At 42.0% G+C, this 25,827-nt stretch overlaps 2 protein-coding genes across 10 annotated transcripts in view; both read left to right on the plus strand.

Moving 5' to 3' along the window:
• Positions 1–10,623: 10,623 nt before the first annotated feature.
• On the plus strand, positions 10,624–15,645 carry LOC137024699 (caspase b-like). The gene is made up of 4 exons (XM_067392526.1): positions 10,624–11,035; positions 11,146–11,233; positions 14,406–14,684; positions 14,807–15,645. The coding sequence occupies exons 3-4, from the start codon at positions 14,426–14,428 to the stop codon at positions 15,016–15,018; spliced, it is 471 nt and encodes a 156-aa protein (XP_067248627.1). The 5' UTR covers positions 10,624–11,035; positions 11,146–11,233; positions 14,406–14,425; the 3' UTR covers positions 15,019–15,645.
• Positions 15,646–18,608: 2,963 nt separating this feature from the next.
• LOC137024697 (NACHT, LRR and PYD domains-containing protein 3-like) overlaps positions 18,609–25,827 on the plus strand; it is a 39,877-nt gene continuing 32,658 nt past the window's right edge. For 6 of the 9 annotated variants that reach the window (XM_067392520.1, XM_067392522.1, XM_067392524.1 and 3 more), the window contains exons 1-3: positions 18,609–19,588; positions 19,980–20,153; positions 21,517–21,690. In XM_067392520.1, coding sequence (XP_067248621.1) covers positions 18,630–19,588; positions 19,980–20,153; positions 21,517–21,690 — 1,307 coding nt within the window. In that variant the 5' untranslated portion in view covers positions 18,609–18,629. The remainder of the gene's footprint in view (positions 19,589–19,979; positions 20,154–21,516; positions 21,691–25,827) is intronic. The other 3 variants (XR_010895734.1, XR_010895733.1, XR_010895735.1) reach the window with 1 other exon arrangement.

The raw sequence follows: 25,827 nt of genomic DNA on the forward strand, positions 1-25,827 counted from the left end.
AAGCAATCAGGCGGAACCCATATTCAGCACATTTATATTTTCTGTTGAAGAGGAAAATGAGTAATAAAATTCAGTAGTTAAAAAGTTTGATGAACATTTTGTGCCCAAACGAATTTGATCCATGACTGCGCTTGTTTTCAAAAAAGAAATCAATGAAGCGGTGAAAGTGTTGAAGCATTTGTTAGGAGTTTATACGAGCTGGCAGAGTTTTGTGACTTTGGGCCTACTAAAGATGAGCAGATTTGCGATCACATCGTGATTAGAATAGCGGATAGCGATGGATCTGAGAAGCTGCAGCTAGAGCCAGATTTGACGCTCGAGAAGGCAAAGTGCTGATATGTGAGGTACATGTGATATAAGTGATGTGGGGCACAAGATTAAGCACACAAAACAACTCAAGAAACACACAGGAGGTAAATACAGGAATTCAGACACTAAACAAAGAAACGAAAGTAGCAATGTGGCCTGCTCAAGATGTGCACATGTAACCCTGGGGCTTGTCCTGCCTGAGGGAAACAATGCCATAAATGTAACAAAACGGCCATTTTGAGATCTTCTAAAAAGAAACAACTCCAATCATGAAAATGGCACTGACCTGTTGTGTGCTCCATAACATTTGTGAGGAACATGGTGATAATTTCAGTGAAGAGCACCAGACAGGACTGAAAACATTCAGCCTTCTGTTCAGTCATTACCTGAGCATGCGAACACAGAAGGGGCTGACATCAGAGCTGTATTAATGATGCATTTCAACACGAGTGATTCTTTGAATTATTTTATTACAAACCAGTGCCACATTTTTGTAATTTTGCCGTTTGTGTTTGAGGACATCTAAACTGTCATAGTTGTATTATATTCTCCTCCATTGATTAAAGAAACTGAACTCTCTCTGCATCAACATTGATGTTCCGTAAGTTAAATAAAGAAAAATTATAAACTGATACTAATATAGATACCTCAATGTTTGCGCAGTGCATGGTGTGACAACTCTTTGCACAGCAAGTCTTACATCCGTTTGTCCTTTTCTGAAGATGTGAGACATGTATCTCCAGCAGCGGCAGTTACTCAACTCAAGACAAAAGTGCTTTAAAAAACATTCTTGTCTTTATACAATATTCTGTGATACTTTATTCAATCAAATCACAGCCTAGATAGAAATATTGCAAACACCGATGTGAGAAGTTAGTGCCTCGTTAAACAACTAAGAAACACATAGCTCTGGCTCTGAACCAGCACACAAACTGCACTGGAGAAATATATTAGCAAGATCCTCCTGACACAAAAACACTTTACCTGCAGCCCAAGAGGATGTTTGCTGCTGACGACAATATCTGGTACACCAGTGTTCCTCTGGGTGTAAATCAGCCGTCCGAGATTGTGCAAAGAAGCCAGGACACGATCGTCCTACAGTATCAGGGCCACGACATTTCAAAAGCTGTCAGATGCAGGATTGCAAGAGACCATAGCTGTGACCATAGCACAGGTATGTTTCTGATTTGATTTGTTTAGCTTATACAGTAAAAAAATAATAATGCAAAATGCATGTTCTGATTTAAAACACACACTCTCTCACTCTCCATATATTTGTTGGTCAGAAAGCTGACTAAAATCATACTGGAGACTATCCCTAGAGAGTAGAAAACGCTGAAGTGCAGTACTAGCCACAGATGAACAGGAAACCACACTGGAAAAGCAACAAGACTGTATCACGATAAACGGCCATGTACAAATAAGCAATCAATTTTGAACTTATTTTAATTGTTGAATGAAAAACGAATGAAAAAATAAATTGATTGAGTGGAAAATGTCAGTCATTAACATCCTGACTGGCCTTTTAAAGTGTAAATATGTTAAAGCAGACGCCGGTAATTTAGTTTCCATTTCAGAAATCTAGTCCCCTTAATATATATGGCTGTATTACAGTTTTTTCCAATTGCTAACACACAATTTTTCAAACTAGTCTGGTTTTATCAAAACACTTAACACAATTCACAAAACCACACACCCAAACTGCAAAATACCTCATATATCCTGCAAAATGAAGCACTGCAACCGAAACTACACAGAGCATTATCAAAATCAAACTTTTGCATGAAATGGCACACACTTCATTCATATTACCAGATTTTTGCCTAACCACCTACACACTGTTGGGCATAATGAAAAGCACCCCCATCTTTAGTATGCTTTGCCATAATACTAAAATATGTATCAGATTGTTCACATGCACAGAAATATTTGCAGATACACACACATGCTGTTGCAACATTTTTATTTTTTTTCCTTCACTACAGTAAACAAGTCAGTACAACATAAGCACAGCAGATATATTTACATGGGACTGAACAAAAATATTCTTACAAAAAAAGTAAACTGAAAAAGAAAATTTCTGAAAAAAAATATATTACAGTAAAAAAAACAAAAAAAAAAAAAAGGCAAGAAAAATAATTAGGCAGCATCTTGCCGCACAGCCGGGTCTGGCCACAACGCCTCGTCAACATCACAGGCAATATCTTCCCTTGCCAGACATCGAGGGAAGAAGCGCCTTGAGTGCCTTATCCATCCCTGAATTGCACCCACATCAATCTCATCACATGCCTCTTCCATGGCCTGCACAAGAGGCATGCGCACAAAGGGCTGCCGGTCGTATACCTTCCACCGCCATGCCGAAAAGAATTCTTCTATGGGGTTCAGAAATGGTGAGTATGGTGGGAGGTATTGCACGAGAAATGTTGGGTGGTCAGCAAACCAGTTTTGGACTGGGGCTGCACGATGAAAGCTCACGTTGTCCCATACTACAACGTACCGGTTTCTTTGATGGTCTGCATCATTCATACGCTCTGGTGGTATGAGAATGTTGTGAAGTCTGTCCAGAAATGTGAGAATATGGGCGGTGTTGTATGGTCCAAGTTTGGCATGACGGTGGAGGACACCATGCATATTGGAGATGGCAGCGCACATTGTGATGTTCCCACCACGTTGGCCAGGAACATCTATAATGGCTCTGTGGCCAATGAGGTTTCTCCCTCTTCTTCTGGTCTTTGCTAGGTTGAACCCAGCCTCATCTATAAAGATGAACTCATGTGGGATTGCATGAGCATCCATTTCCAGTACTCCCTGAAAACAAAGAACAAAAATCACTCAATATGGTGTTATCCAGTACACTGGGAAACAATGTTGTGTGTAGTGTACTGCAGTCAATATAGTACTTACATCCACATATGCTCGTCTGAACTCTTTGTTTCTTTGAGAGTTTCTCTCAAACGGCACCTTATAAAGTTGTTTCATTCTGATTTGGTTTCGCTTGAGAATGCGAGCCAATGTGGACAGACTAACTCGTTGAATGTTGTTGAATAAGGTGTTGTCTTGGATGATGTGGCTTTGAATTTCTTGTAATCTGATTTCATTATTTTCCAAAACCAAGTTTACAATGGCAGCTTCCTGTACCCCGGTGAACATTTGGCCCCTTCCTCCACCATGGTGTCGTCTCTCAGTCCTTTAGAAAAAATAAAATAAAAATATATATAGGGCTTGGACAATGCAGCCTAAATATTTTCCCCCACAGTAGAGTACATTGTACAGGAAACTTGTACAGTTCATGAATGGCTGATGTCATACACTAAGTAAACAGGTGTCACCCAACTGATACACTATGACATGGGGTATACTACATGTGTACTACATGAAATTTTGGTTACATACCGGTTCTCCAGTCTAAAGGTCCGGATGACAGAGGCGACAGTAAAACAGCTCAAGTTTGGCTGCACTCTCTGTCCAGCCTCACGCATTGTCAACCCATGGTTGATGACATGATCTACTAAGGTTGCTCTGATTTCATTTGAAAGTGTTTGTCTTCTTTGGCCATGAACTCCTCTACCCCTACCTCTCACTCTTCCTCCCCCTCTTATTCTCAACCTCCCTCTTCCTCTTCCTCTTCCTCTCTCTGCAATGTCTTCCATTGTTGTTGTAAAAAAAAAAGGTTCTCACCTGTGGTCTTTTCATAGTGCTTACATCCTGATTGAAGTGTTAACAATTAACCACTGAGGTGTTTGGCCAGGTGGCACATGTAATTGGCCAATTAGCTCATGTAGTGTCATTTTGAATGGCAGTGTTTTGAAATGGCAAACATGTGACTTTATGTCAGATTGTTGTGTCTTATGCAGAGAACTGTATTTAGTGAATTTAAAAAGTGCTATTTTGAAATGCAAAATGTGTGTAAAACAGAAAAGGTGTTTAGACTTTTGGAGACTTGAGAAGAAGTTTTGCTCTCTGTGTGTCATTTTAGTGTGTTAGCAATTGGAAAAAACTGTAAAATACAAGTACATCAAACAAACATCGAATTCATGTCTTTTGACGCTGTAGGTTTTGCATATGCCAAGTACTTTTCTACAGAGCAAACAAAGTCTGCCCATCTCACTCACTGACAGCAAACTGATTCTTCCCTTTGCTGCTGATGCTACGACTCTTCTTGTTTGCATGTGTTCCTTCATTGGTATGTTCCTCCTTTCATTTTTCTCCTCTAATAACAAATTTGTCCATTTTGATTCCTAAATTTACAAAAAATAATGGCTACTATTGGAATTCTGTAAGTGTTCGTTAAGAAGGATGCGATGTCCGTCCTTGAGGCCCACATTTATTTCTGTTAAAAGAACAGGTTAAACAAGAAGTTCTTTCCATTACCTGTACACCTACACTCATCATGTACAGAATGCTATTTCTGTTCTGTTAGCATCAGGTACCTTAACAGTATCAATAAACAATAACATGCTGGAAGACGGGAGGATGAAGGCCGGATCGGGAGAGACTCTGTCCAGCCCCATATCATTGGTTGTCGGCAGGACGGGAGGATGAAGTCTGTGCAGCCCCATAATTCACCAATAACAGCAGATTATCAGTGAATCAGTTGACCTAACATAACCAACGCGCTGCAAGGATAATAAAAGATTTGATAGATTAGCTTACTCCTCAGTGAAAATGATTTAAAGACATTTATAAAATGAATTATAGGCCTACAATTAAAACTATTAACAGTCTATAATGTGTCTGAACACTGATAATCAGTTCAGTTTTTGTTAACTACCTACAGTATATGGACCACAAGAAAAATATTAAGAAAATAAATTAAGACATAGCTTACTGTTATCAACATGTTGAAGTAGGATTAATAGTTATATTCCAATATTGCAACATTTTTCTTTATCATGATTGCCAAATGATGAACAATGGTTCACATTTCCTGTGATAATAAAATTAAGTAAATAATACTAAATAGCCTAAATGAGTAAATAGAAAGTGAAAAGTGAAACAAGTAAATTAATGATCAAATTAATACAAAAGGCACCGGTGTATCTACAGTATATGTACACACAGGTGGCTTGGAAGACGTGGGTAATAGCGTATGGTTTATCCATTGTGCAACACAAACTGGAGGTAAGCAACAGTTTGCTAAATTGCAGCCAGTTTGATAACTACAGAACTTAAAGATCTCCCTCTTTTCGTTTTTTTTCTGGCTGCGTTAATGAAATTAAATTTAAGAGTACCCATTGAGAAATATTTGGAAGTAGTTTCCATTCTGCCAGAAATTCTACTAAGGGAACCAGTCTCTCGAGACTGGCCTCTGGTGTTTTTTGAGCATTCGACTCGGCGCCCTGAAGTGGCGAACCGGCAAGGAACAACCAAATCAAATGTTGGCTGACCCTCCTCAGAGGGTTGGTGGAGACCGCTGCGCCCTGAAGCACACGAGGTGGCAGGGTTGGCAGAACGGCCCCCTTAGGGTTAAATTCTGACTTTATATCATAATTCTAACTTTATAACTGTTACGTTTGGCTGTTGTAGAGATAAGGCGTTCACGGATATCCACAAAAGATAGGTATTTATTAACAATGAAGGAGATCAACATAACCAAACACATAGCATAAACATAAAGAACAGACAAGGAGTGAAGGGAGTGAGTCCATATATATAGGGAGTGCTGACGAGGAAATCCAGGTGGAGATGATCAGTGATGATGGGGAGATGACGAGGGAAGTGAGTGCAGGTGTGGAGACAAGAGGATGATGGTAAATGGAGTTCTGGAGACACGGGATATGTGACAGTACCTCCCCCTCCCGGTAGGCGCGTCCTCGCGCCGTAGATGTAACAACCGGGGAGGGGGGGTGGGCGTCCTGGAGACCTCACGCCGGTGCAGGAAGAGGGACGGACATAACCGGAGGTCTCCAGGATGAGTCCATGAGTCCGAGGTCAGGGGCCGTGGGCTGCCATGGCGGGTCTGGAGATGTGGGCAGCCACGATGGTCTTTGAGCCCCACCCACATGTTTGACGCCCACATGTACCCCACCCACAGTCTAACGAAAGGAGTGGGTTTGTGGGCTGGAGTGGGCTCGTGGCAAGCTGGAGCGGCTGGCTCGGCGGCGGCTGGAGCAGAGGGCTCGGCTGCTGAGACTGGAGATGCTGGCTCGTCGGCTGAGACTGGAGATGCTGACTCGTCGGCTGAGACTGGAGATGCTGGCTCGTCGGCTGAGACTGGAGATGCTGGCTCGGTGGCTGAGACTGGAGATGCTGGCTCGGCGGCTGAGACTGGAGATGCTGGCCCGGCGGCTGAGACTGGAGATGCTGGCCCGGCGGCTGAGACTGGAGATGCTGGCCCGGCGGCTGAGACTGGAGATGCTGGCCCGGCGGCTGAGACTGGAGATGCTGGCCCGGCGGCTGAGACTGGAGATGCTGGCCCGGCGGCTGAGACTGGAGATGCTGGCCCGGCGGCTGAGACTGGAGATGCTGGCCCGGCGGCTGAGACTGGAGATGCTGGCCCGGCGGCTGAGACTGGAGATGCTGGCCCGGCGGCTGAGACTGGAGATGCTGGCCCGGCGGCTGAGACTGGAGATGCTGGCTCGTTGGCAGCTACTGGAGATGCTGGCTCGTTGGCAGCTACTGGAGATGCTGGCTCGTTGGCAGCTACTGGAGATGCTGGCTCGTTGGCAGCTACTGGAGATGCTGGCTCGTTGGCAGCTACTGGAGATACTGGCTCGTTGGCAGCTACTGGAGATACTGGCTCGTTGGCAGCTACTGGCTCTGTCCAAAAGTCTATTAACCAGACCGCATCCCTTGGCGGCTCGTGAGAGGCTGGAGCAGAGGGCTCGGCGGGGATTGGAGAAGCTTGCTCGGCGGTGGAGACTGGAGAAGGCACTGAGGTCTTCCTCTTCCTCCTCCTCCGCCTTCTGGACCCAGCGGAGGTGTGTGGGTCCAGCGTGACACAGGAAAACAATTCACTGGAGGGGTATACAGAGGAAGACGGAGGCTGACAAACTGGCCAGGCCAACCGTGTTTCTGGGGGGACTGGACGAGATAAACACACATCCTGAACCTCATCAACCATGAAATTTGAGCCGTTTAAATACAAAATTAAATTAATAGTTTCGTTTAAGGAGAAATAATCATCAGGTTCATCAAAGTGGATAGTGTTTTCGTCCAATCTGTCCAGAAACAGGGCGATCAAATGAGCATCTGACCAGCTAGTCAAAAAAGCAAGCTCTACGAACTCCTCCACATACCTCTCCAGTGAACGTCCAACCTGGAACAGTCCAATGAGCATGTTTTCCGCAGAGGTTGCGGAAAGAGGCTGTGGAGGAGCAGGAGCCTCGGTATGACGAGCCGTTGGGGGTACAGGGACCAGGAAAATACCCATCTTGTCTCTTGTGGATGTCCGGTGGTTTTGGTCTGTTCTTCTGTTATGGTGGGTATGTGCTGGAGAGATGAAGCGTTCACGGATATCCACAAAAGATAGGTATTTATTAACAACGAAGGAGATCAACATAACCAAACACATAGCATAAACATAAAGAACAGACAAGGAGTGAAGGGAGTGAGTCCATATATATAGGGAGTGCTGACGAGGAAATCCAGGTGGAGATGATCAGTGATGATGGGGAGATGACGAGGGAAGTGAGTGCAGGTGTGGAGACAAGAGGATGATGGGAAATGGAGTTTATAATGCACAATTCTGACTTTATAACTCGCAATTCTGACTTTATAACTCGCAATTCTGACTTTATAATGCACAATTCTGACTTTATAACTTGCAATTCTGACTTTATATCACACAATTCTGACTTTATATCACGCAATTCTAACTTTATCTCGCAATTCTGACTTTATAACTCACAATTCTGACTTTATAACTCGCAATTCTGACTTTATAACTCGCAATTCTGACTTTATAATGCACAATTCTGACTTTATAACTCGCAATTCTGACTTTATAACTCGCAATTCTGACTTTATAACTCGCAATTCTGACTTTATAACTCGCAATTCTGACTTTATAACTCGCAATTCTGACTTTATAATGCACAATTCTGACTTTATAACTCGCAATTCTGACTTTATAATGCACAATTCTGACTTTATAACTCGCAATTCTGACTTTATAATGCACAATTCTGACTTTATAACTTGCAATTCTGACTTTATATCACACAATTCTGACTTTATATCATGCAATTCTAACTTTATCTCGCAATTCTGACTTTATAACTCACAATTCTGACTTTATAACTCACATTTCTGACTTTATAATGCACAATTCTGACTTTATAACTCGCAATTCTGACTATAACTCGCAATTCTGACTGTATAACTCGCAATTCTGACTATAACTCGCAATTCTGACTTTATAATGCACAATTCTGACTTTATAACTCGCAATTCTGACTTTATAACTCGCAATTCTGACTTTATAATGCACAATTCTGACTTTATAACTCGCAATTCTGACTTTATAATGCACAATTCTGACTTTATAACTCGCAATTCTGACTTTATATCACGCAATTCTGACTTTATAACTCGCAATTCTGACTTTATAACTCGCAATTCTGACTGTATAACTCGCAATTCTGACTTTATAACTCGCAATTCTGACTTTATAATGCACAATTCTGACTTTATAACTCGCAATTCTGACTTTATAATGCACAATTCTGACTTTATAACTCGCAATTCTGACTTTATAATGCACAATTCTGACTTTATAACTTGCAATTCTGACTTTATATCACACAATTCTGACTTTATATCATGCAATTCTAACTTTATCTCGCAATTCTGACTTTATAACTCACAATTCTGACTTTATAACTCACATTTCTGACTTTATAATGCACAATTCTGACTTTATAACTCGCAATTCTGACTATAACTCGCAATTCTGACTGTATAACTCGCAATTCTGACTATAACTCGCAATTCTGACTTTATAATGCACAATTCTGACTTTATAACTCGCAATTCTGACTTTATAACTCGCAATTCTGACTTTATAATGCACAATTCTGACTTTATAACTCGCAATTCTGACTTTATAATGCACAATTCTGACTTTATAACTCGCAATTCTGACTTTATATCACGCAATTCTGACTTTATATCTCACATTTCTGACTTTATCTCATAATTCTGACTTTATAATGCACAATTCTGACTTTATAACTCGCAATTCTGACTTTATAATGCACAATTCTGACTTTATATCACGCAATTCTAACTTTATCTCATAATTCTGACTTTATAATGCACAATTCTGACTTTATAACTAGCAATTCTGACTTTATAACTCGCAATTCTGACTTTATAATGCACAATTCTGACTTTATAACTCGCAATTCTGACTTTATAATGCACAATTCTGACTTTATATCTCGCAATTCTGACTTTATAACTCGCAATTCTGACTTTATAACTCACAATTCTGACTTTATAACTTGCAATTCTGACTTTATAATGCGCAATTCTGACTTTATAACTCGCAATTCAGACTTTATAACTCGCAATTCTGACTTTATAACTCGCAATTCAGACTTTATAACTCGCAATTCAGACTTTATAATGCACAATTCTGACTTTATAACTCACAATTCTGACTTTATAACTCGCAATTCTGACTTTATAATGCACAATTCTGACTTTATAACTCGCAATTCTGACTTTATAATGCACAATTCTGACTTTATAACTCGCAATTCTGACTTTATAATGCACAATTCTGACTTTATAACTCGCAATTCTGACTTACATAGAGTGTGATATAGAACCCTCTTCGGAGGGGGCTACCCTCAGAGGTCCACTCCCAGACAAACACATCTCGTGTGTATCCCCACCCTTAATAAAACGAGGGCAGGGATGAACACACTTAGTAAACTGCTGTTTATCTTTACTCGCCATTATAGTGTCTTTATATATATGTATATGTGATGTAATGAAGATACTCTTGTCCTCAAACAACAATAACAACAATACACAGAGTGCTCGCTGAAGACACAGAAGCTAGTGTTCTTTGTTCTGGGTAAGCTTTATAGTTTCCTGGTCTGTGACGTCACCCGCCTCTGACGTTCCGTCATGCCATTGGTTCGATTTCACAAGTGCTTCATGACGCAATCACGCAGGAGTGTTCCCAATGCGTCTCCGTGCAGCTCGAAGTTCCCATGAAAGGGAACCGTGTTTTGTCCAGATGGGATTCAGAATAATGATCAAAACACAGATGTAGTAGATCGAGTCCATCAACACCTCAAAGCTTCAGTCATTTCCTCTTCATGAGTTCAACATTTGATTCTGTATCATTAGGCAGTTTTGATTTATATACTGTTGAATGTCTGATGATCACGTTATTTTACATGTGTGTGTGAAGAACTTCTATCTGCTTCTTTTAGTTTATGCAGATCTTCTTCTTTGCTTGTTTTTGTCTCACTGCCGCTGACCACAAGTTACTGACTGAACCTCTTACTTCTGGTTGTAAACTTCCCCTTTTATTAGCAGAAACTTGCTGCTGTGCAAGTATTGAGTAATAGATAGACACAAGACAAGGGCATGAATAGCATGAATAAAGAGTGATATTCTTGCTCATTGTACGCGTCACTTGCTCTTCCAGCGATCTGATAATGCTGTGGGAACTAACCGATCCAGCCCTAAAGCTTCAGTGGATTACAGCAGTAAATCGAGTCGTGTTTGAAAACATGCCTCTGATTGGGAGCATCAAATAGCAAATGTATGTAGTATTTAAAAATATTCAGGCAAATATATACATTGACTAGAGAATGAAAGCATTTTCTGATGTCTAATTCTCTTCTGATTCTTATGTCTTTTCTTGAAAAACAGTTTCACTTCCTCTTCAGAAGTCAAAGAAATTTCAGTTCAACACAACAGTTCAGAGGAGGAAAAAGAAGGTCTACAAATATTATCTGAGGTGAGTGTTTTGCAGACAGTTTTGATATAATACTGCCTCCTTCTGTCTATATGATGAACTCATAACAGAGTCATTCATTGAAACCAGCAGCACTGAAATTAACTGTTAGTATTGAACACAACAGTGTTGTAGAAATATAGAAATATCTCTCGAATATCCCACTGCGAAAATAAAGCAAACATAAATACATACAATTTGTTTACTTTTTAATGCAGATTTGTGAAATTTGTGTTTGGAAAAATATGCATAAAAATGCATGATCTTGCTGAAAAACCGTACTGAAAACCTATGAAGATTAGAGGCATTTATCTGAAGTAAACTAAAACTGACAATTGTGAGCTAAATCCACTACTTTAATGAAAAAAAAAAAAAAACAGCAAACATTTCGGTCATGTGACCTTTCTCAATGCTTACTAAACAATACTCAAAATTGTTCACACAAAAATGAAAATTTGCTGTTAATTTACCCACCCTCAGGCCATCCAAGATGTAGGTAGGGCTGCCAACTTCAGAAAAGGAAAATAAATGACAATCATGGTTCTTTATAGGAAAATAAGGGACACTCAATATTTGTACTGCACCACACAGTCATTTCAGTGTCTGCAGTTAAGGATGTGTATAAAAGGTTCTCAGACATAAACACATTTGTTTTGCTTAACCTATTTATGTACAATTTAATCTAAAAAGAATTTTAATGTCATTCAAAAAAATGTCATGTTACTCACAAACCATTGTTCAAAATAACAGCATTTATCTGAAATAGAAAGCTTTTGAAACATTATACAGTAGACGTCAGATTGATGTTCAGAAGTTTGGGGCAAGTAAAAAAAATTTTTTAGGTTGGGGGGGATTAAAGAAAGTAATACTTTTATTCAGCAAGGATTCCTTAAATTGATCAAAAGTGACAGTGAAGACATTTATAATGTAACACAATCTTTCTTTTTCAGATACATCTGGTTTTTTCAACTTTCTATTCAAAGAATCCTGAAAAAAAACCTGTTTTCAACATTGATAATAATCAGAAATGTTTCTTGAGCAGCAAATCACATCAGCATATTATTCCCTCGGGTAGATTGCATGTGTTCTTATGTGTATAAAACTGATTTGTCAAAATCTAAACACTGACAGTGAAAGGGATTTGCCTTGAAATTTGCCTTGGGATTCGCCACTCGAAGTGGGAGCGACCTGACGGCAGAGGATTCTGTAGTTTGCAAATCAAACAATGATTTGTCCCAAAATAATGATACATTTTTAATTTAGAGTTTGTTATTCATGTTGCCTAGACTCTAGCGTATGCCTGCGACAGTCTATTCTTTTTTGCAGGTTTATCCATATTTGCTGTTTAATCCATATTTCCACATACCAAATCGACTGAACAGCGTCACACATTGCCCTAACTTTATTTCTTTTCTGTTTTTTTTGTGGAAGAATTGGCGCAGTTGTGTAACGTATACTGATGTGCGTGAGGGGGGCTGTGATTGGATCATGACAGGTGTCGGTGATCATTCTCAAGTGTCGTGATCAGCTGCTGCTGTTGTGTCACCAGTGGTTAGATCAGCATAAGGGAGGACATGTACGGGACAAATCAATCAGGCCCAATATAAGGGACGTCACATTTATTATGGGACAGCTGGTCACCTTAGATGTAGGTGACTTTTTTCACACATTGAGGTCTAAAGATGCAAAACGATCAGTCTAAGAAAGAAACTGAATATTATTTCCATCATCATTACCTGTAATCCACAGCCGTGGCAAATGATCCTGAGTCCGTTCACAACAGTGTGCAGCATGAGCTTCCTGTCACATGATGACGTATGCGCAGGAGCAACCTCACATGTCAGCTGATGCAGGGCGTGTGTTCACAAGCAGTACCAACGTCTGAATCTAAGTCTAAAAGTACCGGTCATCTAACACTAGACAATGTGGAAAATTTTTGGTCAGTCCATGTACTTTTGCATCAATTCATTTTTCCTTTTTTAATCATAACCAGGTTTTGAACCATTAACCATTTTGTCAGCTCGATTTCTTTCAAATAGAACTGATTTTGTATGTCTTTTTCAAACTGATTAATCGTTGGCCTCATTGATCTGAGCTTATGCACCTCAGTTTTTGAGTTAAAAAAAGCATTCTTTGTGAATAATTTTGCAAATATTAAATAAAATCTAGAAAAAAAATGCACTCTTAATATACTGTTAAAATACACACTAGTGTACTTTAATCAAGAAATTTGGGTTGAAATGCTTTTGTTTGTACAAAATGGCACAAAGTTACACTTGTGGTGTTCTTGGTCAAAAGTGACTGGCCAAAAAATGACTGAAAATGATTGGGACTTAAAATAAGAGAAAATGTTCATCATGTTCATGTCCACATATGTATGTGTGCTTGCAAACATAGCTCCTTCTGACCTGTGCATGTGTGGATATGTGCATATGTAACCCCTCCTGTTCAAACTGCCGCTCTAAGCAGGATTCGAACCCGGGTCCACCAGCATGGGAGGCGGATGCTCTAACAAGGAGACTAAAGACCACAGTCTATAGCGTCAGCCGCTAGAGCACCTCTTGAGTTCAGAGGAGTGAGGTTTACACGCACAGCTCTTACTGGCCTACGTCTGTTACACACACACTATCAAACATACACACGTTAATACAAACTATTTGAGTTTTACACGCATTATTTTCCACAGAGATTTTATCCTACCCTGATATCCATTAATTCTAATATCCATTCATCCATCTGACATTACATGACGTGTGATTTATATTAACACAATCGGGAAAATATTATTTTATATTTGAGGGTGGCTTGAGGGTGAGTAGAGCTTGGGCTAATTTTCATTTGAAAGTGAACCAAAGGAGACACAGAAAAACATCATGTTTTTGCTTCCACTCAAAAAACGTCATTTACAGAATAGAACAATAATTGATTTGTGGGGTGTTTTGAGCTGAAACTTCACAGACACATTCTATGGGAGACCTGAGACTTATATAATCTTGAATTGTATTATATTATCTTGTACAAAGGATAATTATAGGACTTTAACAGATGTGTTTGAATGAGTTGACTGAGTCCTGATCCGATCACAGCTTGATTCCATAATCCAAATTACATTTAAGTGCTTAGGACTACATGTTAGGCGTTAAACTACTTCAGATCTTTTCTTTTTGTCCTGCAGTTATTAATCGATGAAGGACAATGGCATCAGTTAAAGAGCTGCTTGAGAAATCACTGAATGAACTGGAGGAAGCTGAACTGAAGAAGTTTCAGTGGCACTTAAGGAATGATCATGAGAGTATATCAAAGTCTGACATGGAGAATGCAGATAGGTTAAAAACTGTGGATAAGATGGTGGAGTGTTTTGGACCAGAAGAAGCTGTGAAGATCACTGTGGAGATCCTGAGGAAGATAAACCAGAATGATCTGGCTGAGCATCTGGAGAACAAACACAAGCAAGGTAACGTTTAATTAGTTGTGACTGTAATGTAATTGACAGGCAATATGAAGACATGCCGCTGTTGGAGCTTATTCAGAAGAGATATGGGGTAAATAACAATCACTGCCTGACTGTTGTTACAGATCCCTTGTTTCCCTGGACTCCATTTCCCAGAATCCTCCTGTTCTCCTCACCTGCACACACTTCCCTCGTCAGCTCCTCATCATCACAGATCACCTGCACCTGGACTCTATTGTCAGCACTCCCCATATATTGCACTCACTCCCTTCACTCCTCGTCCGTTCTCTGTTTTGTTAAGATGTATGTTTGGTGTTCCCTGCTTTCTGTTGAATAAACATATCATTCGTATTGTGGAAATCCGTATCAGCCTCATCTCTACCAGCATCCGTAACAGAAGAACGGACCTTAAACGACCGGATTTTCCACAAAAAAAAAAAAAAATGGAGACTTCCACCAGCTCCCTGGCTCCTGCTCCTCCAGCGCCTCTCACTCTTCTGACAACCGGCGATCGCCTCATCGGGCTCCTACAGGTGGGTCGTTCGCTGGAGAGGTATGTGGAGGAGTTCGTGGAGCTTGCTTTCTTGTCTGACTGGCCTGATGCTCAGTTGATCTCCTTGTTTTTGGATGGATTGGATGACGACACTATCCGTTTTGATGAACCTGTTTTTTGTTTCTCCTTAAGCGATACTATCAATTTAATTTTGTGGTTGAATGGCTCCAAATTCTTAGTGGAAGAGGTTCAGGATCAGTGTTGTCGTCCGGTCCATCCAGAAACACGGTTGGCCGGGCCAGTCAGTCAACCTCCGTCTTCCTCCGCATACCCCTCCAGCGAACTCCCTGCCTGCCCCAGGCTGGACCCATATTCCGCTACTGGGCCCAGTAAGCGGAGGAGGAGGAAGAAAGCGGCCCCAATGTCTCCAGAGCCCGCTCCAGTATCTCCAGAGCCCGCTCCAGTGTCTCCAGAGCCCGCTCCAGTGTCTCCAGAGCCCGCTCCAGTGTCTCCAGAGCCCGCTCCAGTGTCTCCAGAGCCCGCTCCAGTATCTCCAGAGCCAGCTCCAGTATCTCCAGAGCCAGCTCCAGTCCCCACAGAGCCAGCTCCAGTGCCTGTGGGGATTTTAATTGTTTTTGAGGGGATGAAATGGCCCTCAACCCCAGTCTCCTCCGAGCCAAGTTCTCCAGTCTCCTCCGAGCCAAGTTCTCCAGTCTCCTCCGAGCCAAGTTCTCCAGTCTCCTCCGAGCCAAGTTCTCCAGTCTCCTCCGAGCCAAGTTCTCCAGTCTCCTCCGAGCCAAGTTCTCCAGTCTCCTCCGAGCCAAGTTCTCCAGTCTCCTCCGAGCAAGCAGCGCCAGTCTCCGCCGAGCAAGCAGCGCCAGTCTCCGCCGCCGAGCAAGCAGCGCCAGTCTCCGCCGCCGAGCAAGCAGCGCCAGTCTCCGCCGCCGAGCAAGCAGCGCCAGTCTCCGCCGCCGAGCAAGCAGCGCCAGTCTCCGCCGCCGAGCAAGCAGCGCCAGTCTCCGCCGCCGAGCAAAGTTCTCCAGTCTCCGCCGCCGAGCAAAGTTCTCCAGTCTCCGCCGCCGAGCAAAGTTCTCCAGTCTCCGCCGCCGAGCAAAGTTCTCCAGTCTCCGCCGCCGAGCAAAGTTCTCCAGTCTCCGCCGCCGAGCAAAGTTCTCCAGTCTCCGCCGCCGAGCAAAGTTCTCCAGTCTCCGCCGCCGAGCAAAGTTCTCCAGCCGCCGCCGCCTACGAGCCCTCAGCTCCAGCCGCCGCCGCCTACGAGCCCTCAGCTCCAGCCGCCGCCGCCGAGCCCTCAGCTCCAGCCGCCGCCGCCGAGCCCTCAGCTCCAGCCGCCGCCGCCGAGCCAGCCGCTCCAGTCGCCGCCGCCGAACCAACTGCTCCTATGAACTGTGTTTTTGAAACCTCCAGCCCAAAGACTGTTTCCCCTCCCTGCCTCCCTCTCCCGCCTCCGTCCATATGTCTCAGCACTGAACCTTCACCTCAAGCCCCCTCGCCCAGATCTCCACCTCGGACCTCTGGGCGATTACCTACACCCCGGCTCCAACCTCCCTCTGCTCCACCGTTACCCATCAGTCCACCAGCGTCACCAGTATCCATCCTGCCTCCACTCACACCTTGTGCACTCGTCAGCCTGCCCTTCCCTCTGGACTACACTCCTCCGTCTCCGCTCCGTCACTCCGTCCCTCAGTTTCAGTTGGCTTCCTCACTCCCCCCGGTGTTCTTTTTGTTGGCTGTCCTACTGCTTCTACTGCGGCCTTCTGGAGTCCCGGCTGCGCTTCGGTCGGCGGAGCCTTCGGTTCCGCCATCACCCGCCAGTCCTTCAGCGACGCCTGGGCTCAACGCCTCGAAGGCTTCGGCTCCTGACCCGCCATGGCTGCCCGCTGCACCTGACCCGCCATGGCTGCCCGCTGCACCTGACCCGCCATGGCTGCCCGCTGCACCTGACCCGCCATGGCTGCCCGCTGCACCTGACCCGCCATGGCTGCCCGCTGCACCTGACCCGCCATGGCTGCCCGCTGCACCTGACCCGCCATGGCTGCCCGCTGCATGTCTGCCCGCTGCACCTGACCCGCCATGGCTGCCCGCTGCACCTGACCCGCCATGGCTGCCCGCTGCACCTGACCCGCCATGGCTGCCTTCGGCTCCTGACCCGCCATGGCTGCCTTCGGCTCCTGACCCGCCATGGCTGCCTTCGGCTCCTGACCCGCCATGGCTGCCTTCGGCTCCTGACCCGCCATGGCTGCCTTTGGCTCCAGACCCGCCATGGCTGCCTTCGGCTCCTGACCCGCCATGGCTTTTGAGCCCGCCCTGGAGACCTCCACTCCAGTCTACTCATCCCCCTGCTCCGGTTTGAGGTCTCCAGGGCGCCCGCCCCCCTCCCGGTTGTTACATCTACGGCGCGAGGACGCGCCTACCGGGAGGGGGAGGTACTGTTACAGATCCCTTGTTTCCCTGGACTCCATTTCCCAGAATCCTCCTGTTCTCCTCACCTGCACACACTTCCCTCGTCAGCTCCTCATCATCACAGATCACCTGCACCTGGACTCTATTGTCAGCACTCCCCATATATTGCACTCACTCCCTTCACTCCTCGTCCGTTCTCTGTTTTGTTAAGATGTATGTTTGGTGTTCCCTGCTTTCTGTTGAATAAACATATCATTCGTATTGTGGAAATCCGTATCAGCCTCATCTCTACCAGCATCCGTAACAACTGTACATGGAAACAAGAAAATATAACAGCAAGCAACAATTTCAGGGCCAAGAAGAACATCAGCAGATCTTATACAAGTACATTTAATAGAACAGTGTCTGATTTTACTAATGGTTAAATGGTTTACAGTGGTCTTAATTAAAACCCTTAATTTAAACTTCTGCAAGCTACTTCTAAATGCAAAAGCTCAATTTCAATAAATGTAACCTAACCTTAATTCAGTCTCATGTCTAGGTTGGTGTACTAGATGTCAATGATTAATCATAAAGCTTTTAATAATGTCAGTCAACATTACTTGAAATTGAGTCCAATGGTGCCAATCCAATAAATTTTCTGGAAAGGAATCGGAAAAAAGAAAGTTATTCAGAAATTTTAAAACTGTAACCAACTGCATTCTAGTCAGCATTAGTGTTTCCATCACCATGTATGTTGTCAGCTTCAGCGTAATCAGTGTAAAGAGGGAGGCAGATTTACAAATGTTCATGAAAAAACAACAGTGAGTAAGATTGTTACAAGCCTTATCAAGAAATATCTGCTTCCCTCTGCTCTCATCTGGATCACATCCAGACCAGCAGCATCCAGTCTGATACCCCGAAACTACATTGATCAGGTGACTGAAGTGCGAGGATTTAACGATGAGCAGAAAGAGCAATACTTCATCAAAAACAGTCCTGAGGTTTCTGAAAACATCATCCGTCACATCAAGAAATCCAGGAGCCTGTACATCATGTGCCACATCCCCGTCTTCTGCTGGATCTCTCTCACTGTTCTTCAGCCTCTACTGGCTCAAGAGAGCAATAACAAAACACCAACAACTATCACAGAGATGTACACAAACTTCTTAATTTCTCAGCAGCAACAAATGAAAGAAAAATACTGTGATGACCCTGAACCCAAAGCCAATGCAATATCTTTTGATGAGATTATTCTAAAGCTTGGGAAATTAGCCTTTCAACAGCTGGAGGAAGGAAAACAGATTTTTTACAAAGAAGATCTTGAGAAATGTGGACTAGATGTCAGTGAAGGGTCTGTCTACTCTGGGTTATGCACTCAGATCTTTCAGGAGGAAAAAGCTGTTTCAGCAAGAAACATTTACAGCTTCGTACATCTCAGCATCCAGGAGTTCCTTGCTGCTCTCTATGTGTTTTTGATTAGCAAAGACAAGAAAGCAAACCCATTTCTTCAATCATGGACAGAAAAACTGGAATGGAAACTCTCCAAAAAGCCACTTTTTCAGCTTCACAAGGCTGCAGTCAACAAGGCTTTGCAAAGTAAGAATGGGCACCTGGATCTTTTCCTTCGGTTCCTTCTGGGTCTCTCACTGGAGTCCTATCAGAGTGACCTGAAAGAACTACTGCCAGGACTGGAACTGAAAACAGAGAACCTGAAAAGAACTGCTGACTTTATCAAAAAGAAGATACAGAAGGAGAAATCAGTAGAGAGGACCATCAATCTTTTCTACTGTCTGAGTGAACTGAAAGATGATTTTGTGGAGGAAATCCAAAAGAATCTGCGAACAGGAAAACTTTCAGAACAGAATCTCTCCTCTGCTCAGTGGTCTGGTCTGGTGTTTGTGCTCCTCATGTCAGAAGAGACTCAAGAGACCTTTGAACTGCAAAAATTCAGAAGATCTGATGAAGCAGTGAGAAGACTGCTGCCAGTGATCAGAAACACCAGAAGAGCACTGTAAGAGTCTCCGTTACAATCGTTTATATACAGTTAGTTATTTTAATTGGGCCTTAATTTTACACAGGTGATTTGATGGCCAAGACTGTTCATAAAAAAATAATAAATGTAAATGTATCAATGTGTGTGATGATATTAAATGCCAAGGTATCTCCATCATCAGACAAGCTGTGTCAGGTATCAGACAAAACTCAGGAACCTGAGTTTTACCCATTTTATTATTTTTATTATTATAGTTTTACAATACATTAAAGAAACTGAAAATAATGTTTATTTTATAAAGAGAATTTTTTTAGCTTTGCTTACAACAATTCAGTCAAACGTTTTTCCTAATGAAACCCAACATAATAAGCATTACTACTGCGTTACTGTTGTTTTGCTCTCTACACAGGCTACATAGTTGTAATCTCACTGCTCAGTCTTGTGAGAGTTTGTCTTCAGCTCTGCAGTCCTCAAACTCTGTCCTGAGAGAGCTGGACCTGAGTAACAATGACCTGCAGGATTCTGGAGTGAAGCTTCTTTCTGATGGACTGAAGAGCCCAAACTGCCATCTGGAGATATTGAGGTAAACGGTTTTAAAACAATTAACAAATACTATCAGAATAAATGATTTTGTCACAAAATGTGGCATCTGCTCTCAATAGAATGCCAGAACAAAAGAAAAAGCAACATTTCAAGGAGTATAATATTTTTAAATATTTATTCAGATTTTCAGAGAGGTATGACCCTTATGGATTGCATAAGTCTGAGAAAAATATGATTAGGTGTGGAGTTATGGGAGTGGACTGTGTACAGATTTAAATTGCAAAATGGACTTAAACAAGTACTAAATCTGTAAATTTTGCTAAATTTGAAAAATATTGCTTTTCAAAACCATTTATTTCATGCATGATTTGCTTCCGATAGCACTGAACAAGCTAGTAGTGCCATCTAGTGACTGTGTTAGGGACACCATTTACATCTCAGCCAGAATTCACAACTAACACAAGTTGGCTGGCAATTTTTTTATGAATTCATGCAATACATATTTGAGGCAATGGGATATGGCTTAGTATGAATTTTGGATGTTGAGGTGTAATTATATAAATATATATTCTTACATGCTTAATGTTTCAGAGTAAAACAGCACAGTACTGATTTACACATGGGGGGGGGGGGTTGTGGCATGAATGTTGAACAGCTTCTTTATTATTACTCCAATGAAAAATAATAATTTTTATGAAAATTATCCTGCCTACTCGTCCATATAAAACAATATAGATATTTAAATTTTGTAAGACACTTTTTGTCAAGAAACACAGTATGCTTGGAGGCGTGAATCTTCATGAATAATGCTGTGATTCACACCTGAGAAGACAAAGACCCGCATAATGAGCCCTTTCAGTCAGGTAGGCTATGTGAAAATACCCTCTGTGATCATGCTGATAACAGGAATACGTCAATATAATGTCCACTCTTGACAAAAAAACATGATTTTTGTGATCTCATGCATGCACATATTATTGCACATCATGTGAAGAGAAATTTGTATAGGCCTGTTATAGTTTAAATTACAGTACCAATCAAAAGATTGGATGCGTTTCTATTATAATGTTTTTAACAAAAGTGCCAAGCTCATCATGCTGCATATCAAACATACAGAAAAAAAAGCAATACTGTGAAATATTATTACAATTAAAAATAATGGTTTTCTATTTTAATATACTTTAAAATATGATGTATTTCTGTGATGCAAAGCATCTGAACATTCATGGTACCTCTATGGCATTTCATATAGGCTTTTAGCTTAAAAGCATGCGCATTTAGAGAAATGTTGATGGATTCTCATATATTAGTTTCAAAGTAGTGAATACAAATAAATAATACCTAATGAATGGTTGAAATATATATAAATTCAAGTCACATGGACTGTTGGTGTGTGTCTGTAGATTGTCTGGCTGTATGGTGACAGAGGAAGGCTGTCATTATGTGTCTTCAGCTCTGAGTTTGAACCCCTCACACCTGAGAGAGCTGGATCTAAGCTACAATCACCCAGGAGATTCAGGAGTCAAGCTGCTTTCTGAAAAGCTGGATGATCCAACCTGCACACTGGACAAACTCAAGTATGTAAAGCAGGAAGAGTTTTTAGCATTCCCATCTTTACTTATTACAAACCAGTTAAACTTTATTGCTTTTATACATTTACAAAAGTTAAATTGATCATTTACAGTGGTTTGACTCTAGTTATACTATTGAATGCTTCATCCTGATTGGATGATGAGCTTTCTAAGGTGTGTAATTATTTTACAATAAACCCACAGCTAAGGTAGTTCCGGTCATGTCTTAACCACATAACAGTTCCATATCACTTTCATCAAATTATTTCAGTTATTTCAGCCTTTACAATAGCTTACAACAACAAAAAACAAAGCACCCCCACACACAAAGACATTGACCAAACAAATAAATATAACAAACAGTAAGATAAAAATGGAAAGCTATTTACATGATTTTACCACAAAATTGGGATCTGATCAGCATCACACAATGGAGTCTTATTTGTTCTTAATACAAATGGTAACTTTCATTTTGGTTGTACACTGTCAGGGTTCTGTTTCTGTTTCCCTTGGTCACATTCTTTGTTCTTAGTTTTCCTGTTACTTGTTTGTTCCCTTGGTTACCCTGATTTGAGTTCATTAGTCCCAGCTGTGTCTTGTTAATTAGTCTTGTTTGCCCCTCTGTTTGCCCTGTACATATTCCCTCTGTTCTCCCTCAGTCTTTGTTGGTTTTCGTCAATGTATTACGTCTGTAGTATACGTCTGTATTTTATATTTTACGTTGGTGTTACTCTTTTTTCCTGGATTATCATTAAAGTCTTACGTTCTTCATTCCTCCTCATCGTGAGAGTTTATCCACCATGTCACATGACAGAACACCATCCTGGCTGAGGACCGCCTCTGGGGATCTGTCCTTTGCTATCCTCAAGCAAATCCCCAAGTCCTCAGTACACTGATGAGGATGGCCGCCATCCCTGATCCTCGTCGCAAGATGGCCGCCACTCCTGAGACTCGTCGTAAGATGGCCGCCACTCTAGAGCCTCGTCGCAAGATGGCCGCCACTCCAGAACTTCGTCATGAGGCGACTCTCTCTCCTTCGTCCCAGGTCTAGAGGCGACTCTCTACCTCGTCCGTGTCCAAAAGAGACTCTCTCCTTCGTCCGAGTCCAGAGGCGACTCTCTCCTTCGTTCCGAGTCCAAAGGATAATTTTTCAAAATAGTGCAGCAGTTTTAGTTCTAATATCCAAGCAGTGCTGTCAGAGTTTTATATCCTCCTGCTATTGTCACTGTAGTAAATCTCAGGAACAAAACTTTTAGCCAATGCCAAGATGATCCAACAATGTTCTCTGTTTATCTTCAGCGTGCGAGCACATCTACACAGACACACATCTGTCTCGAATATTATGCAGCAAGCCATATTTTATAATTGTATAAAATAATCGAGAAAAAAGCACAAACACGGCTGAGATACCAAATTCAATGGCTGGAATTAGCTGAGGTAAAGTGAGGGCTCACAGACAGCAGCGGCAATCAACCTGTCACTCAAGTGACCACAACCTTAATTATGCAGAACTTTAAGGCTTTATATAATTTAAATGGATGAGTTATAAAAAATTCACCCCCCTCTGAGTTGTCATGAAGGGCAAAATTAGCAGTATAGACCAAAATCCCAATTTGATCCAGGCTGTAAACATGTTTTTTTTGCACTGTAAAGTTGGGCATTTTAACATGGGACTCAATGGCTACATCGGATTGGAAGGGGTGGTTTATTCCTTTTCTAATCCAATCCAACAGCAAAAAATGAATATGTAAACGCTTGAATCCGACTACTTTCTCAACCGTATTCAGAAGTCTCTAGGGCACATGCGCAGTGCAATGTTGACACGCATTACGCAGTCCGCAAGTTCACGTTCACGTCTTTAGTTGTAAAGATGTATCCCTTCATCATAATATTGGAAATCTTTCCGTTTTAAAACAAGAAGGGGAGCCAAAGGATATCACACAAGAAGCAACATGCAAACTTTGCCTGTGAAAAAGTCTCAACCTCGGTCAGTATTCACTACAGAAATTGAAAGTGACGGCGCTGTCTGACACCGCATTAACGGAGCATATTCTCTCAGAGACGAATTTCAAAATAACATGCTAATAACGGCCGTACATATAGGCTAGTGAAACAAATGAGAATGATAGTATTTCGTGTTAAATCGGTTGTTTTTTTTAAAGTCCATGCTTGAGGTAAAGCTTGACTGCGGTGTTAGGAAATAATATAGCCTGCACTCTTAATAATTTTAATTGTAGGCCTATAATTCATTGTATAATAGACCTAAAAATGTTTAAATCATTTTCAAAGATGAGCTAGTAGCCAAATCGTTTATTATCCTCACAGCACATATAATATTAATTTAATAATAAAAGAAGCCGAAGCTAATAGTTCTAATAATAGAATGTAACAGGCCTACATTAATTGTAAATGCCAAATCCTCTTATATTGCCCCTATTTGATGCTTTTGACAAACCGGGTTACCGCAAGTGTGATTGATATGACGTCACACACACAAAGCGCGTGCGCAAACGTTTTAATCAGAATGTATATAAAACACATATAAACGGATATTTGAATCAGATTACAATGTTTAGAGTACAGATTGACACAAATTGGTGCATGTAAGCGTAGCCAATGAGATTCTGCTCTCTTTTGGAGCCTGTCTCTAGTGGCCAGTCGATGAATCGCAGTTTAAGTCTCTTCCGTATTGGCTTCAAGAGAAACTGAGGGAGGTTGCCGTTTGGGTATAACTTTATTTCAGCTAACATGGACACAGTTGCAGGAAGGCTCCGATGTATCGGAGATCCATAAAAGTGGATGGACTGTGAAAACACAGATGGACTTGGCTTAGTGAAATGGGTGAGAATTGAAAGGCCTTTAGTTCATGGGCTAAAAACTCAAACAGCCAGGTACGTGTCTGAAGCCCATTTCTGGCACATTTGAGTAAAGAATGTAATTCTGAGAAACTTTCTCGTAATAATGAGAAACTTCTACGCATGTGCAGAGCAGCAGAGCAGAAGGGCTTGGCACGCTAGCAACATCTGCTGGTCAAAGCCGTGTAAATGTGAGAACACAGCAAGCATGTCTTTCATGTGTTCTTAAACAGACTTGGATATGTAGGTGTGTACTATGGTAAGCCGTTTTGACTTTTATTCATTCTCCGGATTTATATTTTTTACTCAACTGTGGCAGAAACGGGCTTCCATATCTCTTTGCACAGTGAGCCACAGGAGTCTTCAATATGATGGCAAAAAAACAAAGTTTCAAACCTCTCCCCTTTAAACGCTATAGTCTATTAAAAAAGAGTGTCGGTTAAAAGGAATATGATTTTACCTGAAATAATTACATTAATCGCCTACAGTCACTGCACTGCTGTGTATCTGTGGATCAACATGTCAGAATCAGATTCAGAAAGAGCTTTATTGCCAGGTATGTTTACACATACTAGGAATTTGTTTTAGTGACAGAAGCTCCACAGTGCAACAGAGTAACAGCGACAAGACAAGACACAGATAATAAAAAGAATAAAAGAATAATATACAAATATACAAGATAGACAAAGTGTAAAAAAAGCACAAAAAAAAACAACAATATATAATATAGACAATTTGTATGTACAGTTATGATGTGTGCAAATTTGAGATATAAATAAGTGTTCTAAGTAAATAATGTGTAATAGTGGTGTGTGTTCCGTGTTTGTCAAGCGTTCATGAGATGGATTGCTTGAGGGAAGAAACTGTTCCTGTGTCTGGTCGTTCTGGTGCTCAGGGCTCTGTAGCATCGACCAGATGGCAACAGTTCAAAGAGGGAGTGCGCTGGATGTGAGGGGTCCAGAGTGATTTTCTTTGCCCTTTTCCTCTGGATAAGTACAGTTCTTGGAGAGTGGGGAGGGTAGTGCCAATGATTCGCTCAGCAGACCGGACTACCCTCTGTAGTCTTCTGAGGTCAGATTTGGTAATTGAAGTGCAGAGGACGGATTCAATGATGGCAGAGTAGAACTGTTTCAGCAGCTCTTGTGGCAGGTTGAACTTCCTCAGCTGGCGAAGGAAGTACAACCTCTGCTGGGCCTTTTTCACAATGGACTCAATGTGGTTGTCCCACTTCAGGTCCTGGGAGATGGTGGTGCCGAGGAACCTGAATGACCCCACTGCTGCCACAGTG

This window comes from Chanodichthys erythropterus, chromosome 8, assembly GCF_024489055.1.
Source record: "Chanodichthys erythropterus isolate Z2021 chromosome 8, ASM2448905v1, whole genome shotgun sequence".
Taxonomy (NCBI): domain Eukaryota; kingdom Metazoa; phylum Chordata; class Actinopteri; order Cypriniformes; family Xenocyprididae; genus Chanodichthys; species Chanodichthys erythropterus.

What these genes read in the sequence shown, in the direction of transcription:
- LOC137024699 (XM_067392526.1), top strand. Translation starts at nt 14,426, where the DNA reads ATGGCATCAGTTAAAGAGCTGCTTGAGAAATCACTGAATGAACTGGAG. An exon ending in GGAGAACAAACACAAGCAAG is followed by an intron (nt 14,685 to 14,806) that starts GTAACGTTTAAT and finishes CTGTTGTTACAG; the next exon opens with ATCCCTTGTTTCCCTGGACT.